Source organism: Chenopodium album, chromosome 25 (assembly GCF_948465745.1).
Source record: "Chenopodium album chromosome 25, dcCheAlbu1.1, whole genome shotgun sequence".
In the NCBI taxonomy this organism is placed as follows: Eukaryota; Viridiplantae; Streptophyta; class Magnoliopsida; order Caryophyllales; family Amaranthaceae; genus Chenopodium; species Chenopodium album.
Window position 1 is genome coordinate 7,006,653 of NC_137858.1, and position 12,141 is coordinate 7,018,793.

The 12,141-nt window shown below is 32.1% G+C and overlaps 1 protein-coding gene across 2 annotated transcripts; it reads right to left on the minus strand.

Annotated features, from left to right (window-relative positions):
- Window positions 1-1,652: 1,652 nt before the first annotated feature.
- On the minus strand, window positions 1,653-7,803 carry LOC145613192 (bifunctional nuclease 1-like). Of its 2 annotated transcripts, none has more exons than XM_081668256.1 (11): window positions 7,528-7,803; window positions 6,437-6,747; window positions 5,664-5,834; window positions 5,521-5,570; window positions 5,358-5,414; window positions 5,185-5,250; window positions 5,022-5,096; window positions 4,037-4,155; window positions 2,971-3,062; window positions 2,358-2,413; window positions 1,653-2,227 (listed from the first exon to the last, which is right to left on the minus strand). In XM_081668256.1, the coding sequence occupies exons 2-10, from the start codon at window positions 6,729-6,731 to the stop codon at window positions 2,361-2,363; spliced, it is 978 nt and encodes a 325-aa protein (XP_081524382.1). In that variant the 5' UTR covers window positions 6,732-6,747; window positions 7,528-7,803; the 3' UTR covers window positions 1,653-2,227; window positions 2,358-2,360. The 2 variants fall into 2 exon arrangements, with proteins under 2 accessions (XP_081524382.1, XP_081524381.1); XM_081668255.1 differs by having other exon boundaries at window positions 1,653-2,236; window positions 7,528-7,802.
- Between the last annotated feature and the right edge of the window lie 4,338 nt (window positions 7,804-12,141).

The window sequence follows — 12,141 nt, forward strand, 5'->3', positions numbered from 1 at the left end:
ATTTATGGTTTTTCTAGATATAAGTGTAATAATAAATAATAGAGGTGAGGTGGATGTCTATTTATTATTGGCTGCATTTTTGGGTGTAAAAAACTTTATTTTCGTTTATTGCATAATAATAATAAGTTTGGATAAGATAACATAACTCTAATTAGTTATGGTCAATTGAGTTCAGTTGAATAGAACGCGCATTTAAGTTCATATAAGTGAAAATCAAACGTATAGAGAATGTATCTTAATTTAGAGTAGTCATTTTAGAGTAGCTAATAGTCAAGTGAGATCTCATTACGGGCGGATTACTTTTAAGGTTGATAGGTCGGTTGTTCAATATAATACAACGAGAAAATCAGAGTGATTTTAGTTATATATTTATTCAGGTTGGAAATCTTGGAATGACTCAATTTGGGTTTGATTTAGGTATGAGATACCAGTGGGCAGTAGATAATTGTAGATTAGGTCAGCATTATCATATCTAATTCAACTACTTTTCTCCCTTTTTACCGATTCTTCCAACTTCTTACCCTTTATATTTCATTATGATACTATTTTCAAGCACTAATTATATATCATACAATTAAATCTGGTACGGAGTTAGTATGCCATTAGACAACACAATTTGAGAAAAGTAGCAATTCAATAGAGATATTTTAACCCTCTTTTTTATGATTTTCCTTTTTTTAATCCTACACATATATCACAAAACTAAAATAAAAAAAGTAAAAATTTATGCAAACTTTTAAAATCTGTAATGCTACCTAATCGTCAAAGTGTCGTGTAATATTTCAACTAATTCGCATTATTTTGTGTTCCTCATTGACAAAAATGTCAAAAATTGTTAGAAAACTTGAAGCAACAAAATATAGTAAAATACTACTCGTATCAAAAATGTATTTTCTAAATTTCTTAGACAGAATTAAAGGAACATTTGGGGCCCATTTAAGTGACCTAAAGTACAATATGTGTATTTAATGACAATTGGTTACAAAATGACCATTAATCCATTTTGCCACTAGAAATCCAACACCTACTATTATTGATATTTTCATTAAACATGACTTCAAAGGAGATTTATAGAATTGATTTGGCACCATGAACTTCTAAAAATAAACTAATTAATAACATTTCTTGTTAATTAGTTTAATCATCATTTATACTCACATTATTTGTCAAAATTATAAAACAAAAGGAACAATGACTTTTCTTCTACTATTGAAGAAAGGGTCCATCAAAATATAAGAAACAACAATGTGTGGATGCTTTAGAAAGAATCCAAGATGTATCTATCTAAATGTAATGTACGGATTTATCTTGTTCTTTTTATAATGATATGAATGAGGTCCTTCTCAATTTCCTCCTGTCATGCATTGGCAAGAACTTAGTCAATCAACGAAATCTACCGACACGGTAAACAACCATAAAACTCCATTATTGAAGACCCTACTAAATAATATTTAGTCGAGTGGTAAGGATTGTATCTTATAACCTCGAAAAGTCGAAATCAATCTCCACTAAAGTCACGTATGGAGTAGGGATTTTCATACCCCGAAGACCCTCCCAAGGGGTCTTGCTTAGTTGCAAGCTTGCCTGGGGTCTTACATAAAACATAAAACTCCATGGATTCTTGAACAAGTTATTCTAAAAGCAGAGAAAGATACGAAAAAAATCAATCTCTTGGACAAAATCTTCCCACCTAAAAGATCAGCAAGAAGTTTATACAAAGTTCCTTTCTTAAGATTATGAGCTTACTATTATTAAACATAACTAAAATTAGAAGCTTCCAAGTAGTACCAACTCCCAAGCAATACTATGAGTGTATGACAGCAATTTAAACAAAGTGAAATATCTGAGATCCAATTATACATCATTTTAAGTTTTAGAAGCTTGAAACTTGAAAGCATATACTCGTATCAGTTTACCACCTGAGTGTCATATGGACTCATATCCATAGCCAATGCAACATTCATGTCGTTCGTGTTTGAATTACAGCCTAAAAGTGAAGGACATTACCAATACAACCTTGCAGCCTGAACCATACTCAAGAGTAACAGTAAGTTCCATTATCATGGGAGTAAAGGTTGTTCATCTATAGCTACTATTCACAAATATGATTATAGCATTTATTAACACAGAGAACACTAAAAAGGGCATTTTGATCCGCTTGAGGAACCAGCATAATCTTCAGCTTCATAAAATTATATACAATGTACAATGTTTGCTTTCTGCAACTCTGCATGAGCTAATACCAAACAAGTTATTGATGGAACTGACACAAGAAATTGCAGTTTACATTTCTACCAAAGGAATTGACTTAGAAAATGAGTACCGATTAGCTGTTGTAAGAAGAGGTATTCATTTACCTGTCATGCCCAGTTTCTCTTAGCTCGAAGTTGGGTGAGTTTGTCCCTCCATTGAGCTGCCAGAACAGCACAATACCATGAGAGAACCAAAAAAAATAATTAAAGGTTTTCATTCAGAAGATGAAATGTATCAAGCAGGGTAAGCTTATTAATAACAAACACAAGCTATGCTAAATTTCTACGAGTATAACAGCTAGTCTCAGATGAGAGTATGAGACTCTGACATGATGTATGTCAACCCGCAACAACATAATAAATTACTTTACAAGTACTCCGTATATAGGAGTCAAATTAAGTTTTTTCTCATGAAAGTTGGTGAAAGCAAAGTCAATTTAAGAGCTTAGATATGTAAACTTAGAGTTCTGAGATCTTGTAGCACCAACTCACCAAGGTATCAACAATCAACACATACGACATGTAAACATATATAGCGTGTTATAAGGTTGAAAATTTTGTTAAAAAGCTTCCTGTACATTCTTCTTATGTTACACAACACAGGGTTAGCTTCCACCTAAATTTACGTGTAGTTGAAAATGTGGAGCTAAATACAAACAGATGTACTAGTAGAGGAACACTAGTATACAAATAGATGGGAAAAAGGTAATCATCATACCTGCTTCTTGATAACGCTCCTCACAAGCAGCATTAAGCATGTTGCGCAACAGGTTAAATTCTGTTGTCTCTATACATGGCTGACCATTAGGCCTGGATGAGGGCCCAAAAAAATTCAATACACAGTTTGTGATCCACAGAAAAATTCAAAGTATAAAAAACCATATCCCATATTGATTAACACACCATTACATCAATACCAATTATGAAATATGCATCAAGAGAACCAGGAAATTTAGTAGTTATCTTCTACTTTAATGCCACAAACCTCATGGTAGAGCAGATTTTGCAGAACAAACATGTGCTTGCTTAAGCGAACCTCAAAGCATAAATTAGTTTGCAATTTTTTTATAAATCACCCCAAAAAAATTAAAAATAAGCACCACATAGTAGAATTACATCTCACAAACACAAGTTTACTCTTTCATCTCATCTTAAATAGGTATGAGATATGATGATATAATGTCCTCCAATCCACCTCATAAACATAATAATATGACTAATTCAAAGGGAATTGGCTCTTTGTTATTAGTTTAAGGAACATAGTTCCCCCCTAGAAGGCTACAAGGCTTTGTTCACTTCACCAAAAATAAATAATTTACTAATAAAAAAAATTAAAAAAAATCAGGGGACATAAGTTGTAATTGGTAGGATATCAGTTTTGATCAATATAAGCAAGTTATTTTTTAGTTAAATCAGTTCCAATTGGTACAATTTCAGCTTAAATCATAAATTTCATACATAAAAAACATCATTAATTTCAGAAATAATCAGTAGAAATAATTTTTTGGTAAAGATAAGGTGTAAGAGAAATAGGGTCTAAGAGCCAGTCAAGTGTTAGCTTTAGCTACTTTGATGGATTGTGTCTAAGGCTCTAAGCTGTTAAGCTCATTGCAACAGCTTCAAGAGTAGATGGACAAAAGTAAAATTTGTGCATGCTATGAAACTGGGACAATACAGTGGTTGTTTTCATAATATATCCAGTTCCTAAGCTCAATGAACTCTAGTCCATAGCCGAAGAGAAGGGCCCAGAAACCTGAGCAAAAGTGATGCCAAAAATAACCTACCGATCCAATTCCGTGAATGACATGACATCTGATGCAAGGCCCACATTTATTGTCTTTGGAGATTCAACTATCTTCATACCATCACTTTGAGCCAGGTTCCTGTTTACTTGTATAGGCACCTGTGTAGATACAGATAAGCTTCAGTCCTCAGAGTAAAGGTTAAAAAGCTATTTAGCTTATAAAGGTTTGATACACTATGTGATATGTATCAGTCAATCAAATATGCTTGTACAAAACGCTACATATTCTTGTTCAAAGAGATCTTTGTAGTGAAAAGTAAATAACTTTACATTAGTTGACTGACTTCTTTTAATATAAATTTCTTCCTTCTCAACAGAAAGCATGCTGTAGTAGATGATGTGTAAGGAGGAGTAGGTCAACTTTCTAGTCTTAATATATAGTACGAGCTCGATACTAGAGAATAATATACTTCATATTACTTAGCTCTTTCTATAAAATGGTCAAACCAAACCAGCAATTGGACCGCTGGGGAAGCATATACATCAACTTTGAGTAAATCCATTATAGCATACGAGGAAACCAAATTAAAAATCAGAATATCAGATCATAGGTGCATCAGACTTTTTTCCTTGCCTAAAACAATGCAAACGATATTGTGTGTGTGTTGCTTAACAGAAACTATTTTACAGAAGGTCCAATAATGAAGACAAGTTGAGATATCAATACAACACATAGCAAAAAAGATAAGCATAACACTGATATCAGTAAGCTAAAATCATATAGATCCAAAATCTGAAGTTCTGAACTGATATACCAAGGGTATCAGGCAACTAGCAATGAACCTAAGCAAAAAGTAACAAAAGAATCCAGTAGTTGGCAAGATTCCAAAATCAGAATCTTTCAATTAGTTCTCAGTAGTCAGTACAAAAGGGTAAAGTTAGATTTTTTTTTTCCATGGCTAAACAAAAAGATAGCATTCCAAAGGACCCAAAAGAATGACTAAATTGGAAGAAAATGTATGTACCTTGCATCTTACAGCAATATTAATTGCATCTGAAGGTCGAAGGTCAAAACTGATACATTCATCTTCATTATCAACCTATATCAATGACTTTCCACAATTAATTCATTGTTTTTCACAAGAAAAAGTAAACAAACTATAAAAGTAAACATAATCATATACATGCCTTTGTGAGATATAACTGAGCAAAATATGCTTCATGGACTCTCTTAGTTACACGGACAAGTTTGACCTGCAAAGATGGATCTAAGCAGTATGCTTTGTGGGGTTTAAAAGATAGAATTTCACTATCCACCAAATTACTAACGGGGAAGGAATATTAATTTTTAACCCACTTACTACATATCCCATCTTCTCAATCATTTCCTTCATAATCTGATACATTGTTGGCCTAGCCTGCACATTTCATCAGAACATTTGTGATTAAACTTAAATAACCATGAATATTGTAGCTGATTAAATTCACAACAAAATTGAGTTGCATTGAAGAATAGACGCATACAATGTGTACATTACGGATAGCAGCCATGAGCAACACACTAGGCATCTCCACTGCAAGAACACATAATTTGGACAGTTATTAAATTGATTTAATAGAATTTAATGAATGCATGGATCAGTTAGCAGAGAGTTCTATGTACATACAAACAATTATTGGTAGAAGAAGACCCGTTCCATCTTCCATTTTAAGCACAATGGCCGGATGCGGTGCATAATCTGGAAGGTGGCCACCTTGAGGGCTGTTATGGACACATTTTAAGAACCTGCCATCTCTCATCTTAATTGTGAAACCATCTGAACCACTTTTCACCTCAACTACAATAAAGCAAAAAAATACTGATTAATAGCATGCTCAAAATAATACGTGAAGAAATCTCAATCTAGAAACAGGCAACACATTATTCACCAAAGCATCAATAACGAAGGCATGCAGAATTGACTTTTTAATCTACTGTATTTACAGCTTCAAGTGCATCTGAAATACAACAAAGGTGAAAAATTAGATGTGACAAGAGAATGCAATTTAGCTCTCCATTTACATAGTTTACTAATATCCTTAGAAAATATGTTTATAACTCTTCTCCCACGATATTCCAACAATCCTATTAATTGATAATGGTTACAAAAGAGACAGAAAGTGAGAGACAACTGATAAATACCCAGTCGTAAGAGCTCGTGCATAGAGCTATTGGCTGCACATTAAAAGACATTCAGCACAATGATAATCTCATACTATCCTTTGGCACTTTTGAAAGTTAAAAAGCAAGATACATTGTAGTATCTATAGACCTAGGAATACCAGACACACATCAAGAAAGGAAGAATACCAAATTATAAGATGAATTAATGAAGTTTATATAAGACCATTGATATTCCAACATTCAATCTCGTGAAATGAAAATGAGAGTACATCCTACCAGCTTCAATTACACTGGAGTTGACATAATCCTCATCATTTTCCTTTTCTGCTCTGTTACCACTTCCATTGGAAGACGAACTAAAAGTGCAATGAACTGTGCCAAACCTTCGGACATTAATTGGGCGAGTAAGCATGCTCGCGTTAGTAGATCGCTGACATACACTTTTATAACCCCAAAATGCACTTCTGAACATGGCATCCTTCATCAAAGAGACACTAATTGGTGCTTGGTAAACACCAACCTGCTTCGCACGAATTGTAGGGCAAACAACTGGTCCGTGTAATGACCCCATCTCCTACTTCCAAGTCCTAAGATCAACAATGGTCGCAACAATTTTACTACATGAACAAGTTTATTATAACTTACAAGTAACCAAAAAGTATTCATTACTAAACCAGTTAAACTATCATCAGAAATTTCACCAACACTTAAACCATTTCCTACTCAACTTAAGCTAGCAACTAGCAAGATAAGACATAGCTGAATCTTGGATAACTGCTTCATAAAACACAAAATAGATTCCCACTTAGTACTATTTCAAAGCTTTCCATAAAAACAATGTTCCTTCTTTTTATTATACAAATACAACTAAGATTTCACACTTTCTATAGTGATACCCTTCTGGACCACAAGTCTGATACACAATCTGTTATCTGTTACAGGAAAAACAGCCAACAAAACAGAGAATTTTCATCACTCATAACCCACAAAGGCAACAACATACTTCATGCAATAAGCAATACTATTCAATCAATTACAAGTTTACAACTCCCATGTAAATTAAAAGTCTCGGGATGATACCCAAGACGACCTCAGATCAAATCCCGTCTACATCACTAGCTTTTATGGCCCCCTACAATCCAAGAGTCCAAACTAGAAACATAGTAACAAGAGAAGCTTAATAATCTACATCCATCAAGCATGATCGATAATAGTGCAAAATTTGGATATTATAAACTTTACTTTTAACTTATTTCTTAAATAATTCCTAATACAAGTATATATTTATTTTAAACTTCTTGTTGCAAATCAGTCAATTAAATCAAATTACAAAATATGGATAAATTGTTCGGATTCCAGCATCAAACCTGTTAATAAAAAGAGAAGCTTTGAAGGAATCTGGGAATTTTATGACGATCAAAGAGCGTGAGATTCTTCTATTAAAGACCTCAACGATCAATTTCCTGTAAAAAAATCAAAAACCCAATTTCGAAAAATTCTAAAAATGAAAAGGGTGTTAGATCATAGTATAGTAAGTGGTAAGAAATTGGGAAATTTTGATGGGACCATGAGAACAAAATTGAGGCTATTATTTGAAGAGAAAAATTAAAATCGAAAAATAAATGGAATCAAAGTGAAGAAAGGTGGGGTTTTTAAAGAAATGGACCGACGAAAATTAATCAAGCAAAGTAGATAAATTTGGATAAGAGATTCCTCGGCCCCTTTATTTTTATTTTTTTTTTTCTTGGGAAGATATTTTTATATTTCCATATATAGAGGACATAAATGAAGAATTATCTGTTTTTCAAGTGTGATTTGATCAATGACACTTGCACCCTCAATAATTGTTGATAATGGAATGGTAATTGTGTTGACTTGTAGATAAGAGAAGTAGAAAAAATCGTGAAAGTTGATGTCTGATCGGAAATACTTATATTAAAAAAAAAATGAGTTGTGTTGACTTATAGGTTTATATTGGATGATGACTTTACAAAACTTGCTCCAAAAGATCTATAATGAGAATGACTTGTTGCAATGTTATTGAAGAAATAAACTAAATTTTTAAAAAAGAAAAGTACTCCTGTTATTTGCATATTAATGCTTCATTTAACCTTAATTATCCTCTAATTTATTCATAATTTTAATTGATGATTGGTGGAACGAATTATGATATCATCTTATGTTGTCTGGCTGGGAAAAAAAAAAGTTTTTTTCCTTGTCAAAAGCTCATGTTCTAAGAAATTAAATTGTTAAATGAAACATACTTCTTGGTTGACAATACAAGTAGTAGGTAAGCTTTCTAATATGATTAGAAAATTTCAATCTTTTTAACACGTACCGTAGAAAATTTCATAATGAAATAGAGGAGAATCCTTCAATTGTAATTTATAGGATTTTGCAAGAAATAAAATCTCCTTTTTTTTTAAGGCCGACCAAACAAGCACTAAACATGTGATGACAATTGGAAAATAATTAATATAGCACATTTTGTGTGTGGTTGCCCACATCGTATGATCACTTATAAAATATTCCCTCCGTCCCCTTTTATAGATCCCATTTGAAATTGCACGTTTGGCAAGCAACACTTTAATCATAAATATTGTTAGTTGTTTATTAGTAAAAAAATGACAATTGAATATTAAAAATCTATTAATTGAGACGAATCAAATAAAGCCCAACATCACTATATTATATATTATACTCTGGATTTGTTACAAAGTGATGAGATAATAATAAGTCGCATAATACCTTTTAAAAATGTGACCAACTCAATTTTGGAATGAGATACTCTGTAAAACATAAACTACAAATAATGTTTTCAACATATTAATATAAACACAAACTGTTTAAACCGATAAACAAAACTTTAGACCAAAGTTTCGTTTCTTTAATGAGTTTAGAACATTGCATTCATAGTCATTAGTATGATAGTTTACGCAATCATAAAAATATTAATAAATCGTGATGTATGGAATTTGTCTAAGTGATAGTTTGCACTTTGTAAGGGTAAATAGGTCATTTATGAAATACAAGTTGGTATAATAATGCAATGAATGAGTTTGGATAAACGTAAGCAGAGGAAGACAGAAATGGGCCCAGGTTTCCGGCGGTAAGAGGATAATCAGCATACAACAGATTACGTCTTGCCACGTCTACTATTCTTTCAGGCGTTGCTTGCTACTTGGACTCCCTTCTTTCGAGGATTGGGTTCCCTTTTCGGTTGTGCTAATACAAAGACTTGCGCGGAGTGACCTGTTTTACAATAATATTATTACAAGATGAATTAATAATTGGAAAAGTTAAAAGAATAATCCTATTTTTACTTCCTACTCATTTTAAAATAAATCAATATTTGTATATTTTATAAACGAGTCAACTTTTACCTCTTATTTTCTCAAAATAGTCCCTTAAACTATTTTTAAAAGTTAATAATCGGTTTTATAAGGTGACTTACCACATGTCACCTTTTAATTGATCCTATTTTTTACAAATAAAAATAAAAAACAAAAGGACTAACCCCCTCCCTTCCCATTCCCTTTCCCTGCACGGTACACCCTAATCCCCCACCTAAACCAGCCTGGCTCACCATCGATCGTCGCCACATCGTCACTCTTTCTCTCTCTAACAAAATTCTTTTAGATCCGGTTGCTTGGTGGTATGTAGGGGCGTAAATGAACCTAAATGAACTGAGCCGATCAATAAACTACTCGAGTTTAAGCTTCGTTGAAGCTTGTTTATGTTCGTTTATTTAATAAATGAGTCAAGCTTGAATAATGTTTGAAGCTCGTTTAATAAATAAGCTTGAACACGAACATAGATATGGTATAAATATACTCGTTCATATAAATTCATGAACATTTTTGTATACGAACTATTTTTTTTTATTAATATTCATGAATTTATTAATATATTCACAATTGTTAATGTAATTCTTAAGTTTATAATTAAGATTTAATTATTATGCTAATTGAGATTTTCAAATGTCAAAAATACAAATCTTGTTTATTAGAGAAGCTAACATAAATAAGGTGGTACTCGGCTCGGCTCGACTCGACTCGACTCATTAACACCCCTAAATTGGTGAATTTTTTTTATGGTTGGGGTTGATTTTCGTGTGGTAAGGGGCCGGGTGTTTAAGAGGATGCATAGGGTGATTTTAAGATGGATGAAGTGATCTTTCGAGGTGGTGGGGTAGAGTTTTGGATGGGTTCAGGGCCGTAGCAATGATTTTAGGGGTCTTGTTCTAATATTAAAATGGGGGCTTAATAAATTTATTTTTAATTTAGGCAATACATGCAACTTCCCTATATATTACAAATGAAATTGCTTTTGTAAAACAATTATATATTTGATTACGCAAAACAAAATTTCCCTATATTGTACTTATTTTAATTCTTGTCATTTTGATTAGGTTCAAAACATTTCAACCTTCACAAATAAAAAATGAAAAAAAAGTTAAAAAAAAAAAAACCTTTAGTGACAACAACTACACCATTAATTTAAAACTAAATAACTAATACATTTAAACATAGTAATTAAAAAAATAAACTGACATTATCAAAACTAGAAAAATTAAAGAAATAAAATTAAAAACATCAAAAAATTACCTTAAATCAAAATTCACAAAGCAATATGACTGATTTGACCACATGAGCTATGTATTTAATTCCCAATTAATTTTTTATGTAATTATTTATGAGTTGGGATTAGATTATTGAAGATAAGTAGATAACCCATATATATATATATTGCTCATTGCCAATATTAGGGTAGAAGAATTGTTTGAGTTTGGTTGAAAATAATTTTTTTTTTTCCATTGAGAATTCTTGAATGTAGAAATAGACAATACAATTTTCCATGGAATTGTATTGATGTAATTATGTTAATACTAATTTAAATTGATGGAAGAATATAGAAAGTTGTAGAATTTAATTTTGTAACTTGAATTAAGAGAAAAAAAATAGCGCGGGGATTGAAAAATGTTAATATGCTGAACATAGGGCGTTAACAACAATGCTTTTGCTAATACTGTATTTTTTTTTTAAAAAAAAAAATTTAAAAAATAGGGGAAAAAATGCCCCTTCAAAAATGGGCCCTGTGCAAGGGGCTCTTTGCACTCCCCTTCTATGGCTCTGGATGGGTTTGAGGTGTGTGCTGTGCAAAATCTTTTAGGTAGGTGAAATTGATTTTGATTGGTTGGGTTAGATGGTGGATTTCTACTAAGTGGGGTGCACACTGGTGAGGGTGGTTTCAGACTTTCAGTGGTGGGGGTTAGGTTTTTGGGTGATTTCAAGGGTGGGGTTTTATGGTAGATTTGTGTAACACGTCCTTCTCTCCATAACATCGACAGAGTATTGACATTTTGCAAGTTTGGTGAGGATGTTGTAACACGTAAACATACAATAAGAATCTACCACCAGATATTTAATTAATTGTTAACGAAATGTTGTAACCCAAAACAACTAACGTCGTCTACCATTCATGACTTGATGTATGATGAATATCATAACTTATACATCGACAATATTTACATTTATTCACCATTATCGAATAGGCCATTAAATTGACCAGCACCGTTGTAGCTTGCTCGTATTGATAACTATATAGACATATAGTGTATTCCATTGTTGAGGTTTTTCGACTAAAACTCAATGCAATCAAATTATTTCCCCTCATGCAATATCTTACACTTATTTTATGGAGACAATAAAGAAAAATACAATTTTCATCTCTTCATTAATCATTAATTTACTATATATCTTTCAGAGTTATTTAAGTGAATATTTCATTAACCCAAATTTTGCTACTATTAAATAACTTCGAAAAAAAATATTGATCTTAATTTTGTTTATTACAATATTTTATTGATATTACTCTATTCTTCTTTTCATATCTTGTTATTCAAAGTGTGTAGAGTAAAATGTAGAATCATTTGTTGCAAACAAAAATTAGCAATAAGGGCAAAATTGAGTGTACTTTAA

What these genes read in the sequence shown, in the direction of transcription:
- LOC145613192 (XM_081668256.1), bottom strand. Translation starts at nt 6,731, where the DNA reads ATGGGGTCATTACACGGACCAGTTGTTTGCCCTACAATTCGTGCGAAG. An exon ending in TCTTCTACCAATAATTGTTT is followed by an intron (nt 5,571 to 5,663) that starts GTATGTACATAG and finishes GTGTTCTTGCAG; the next exon opens with TGGAGATGCCTAGTGTGTTG. An exon ending in TCATTCACGGAATTGGATCG is followed by an intron (nt 3,063 to 4,036) that starts GTAGGTTATTTT and finishes GCCCTCATCCAG; the next exon opens with GCCTAATGGTCAGCCATGTA.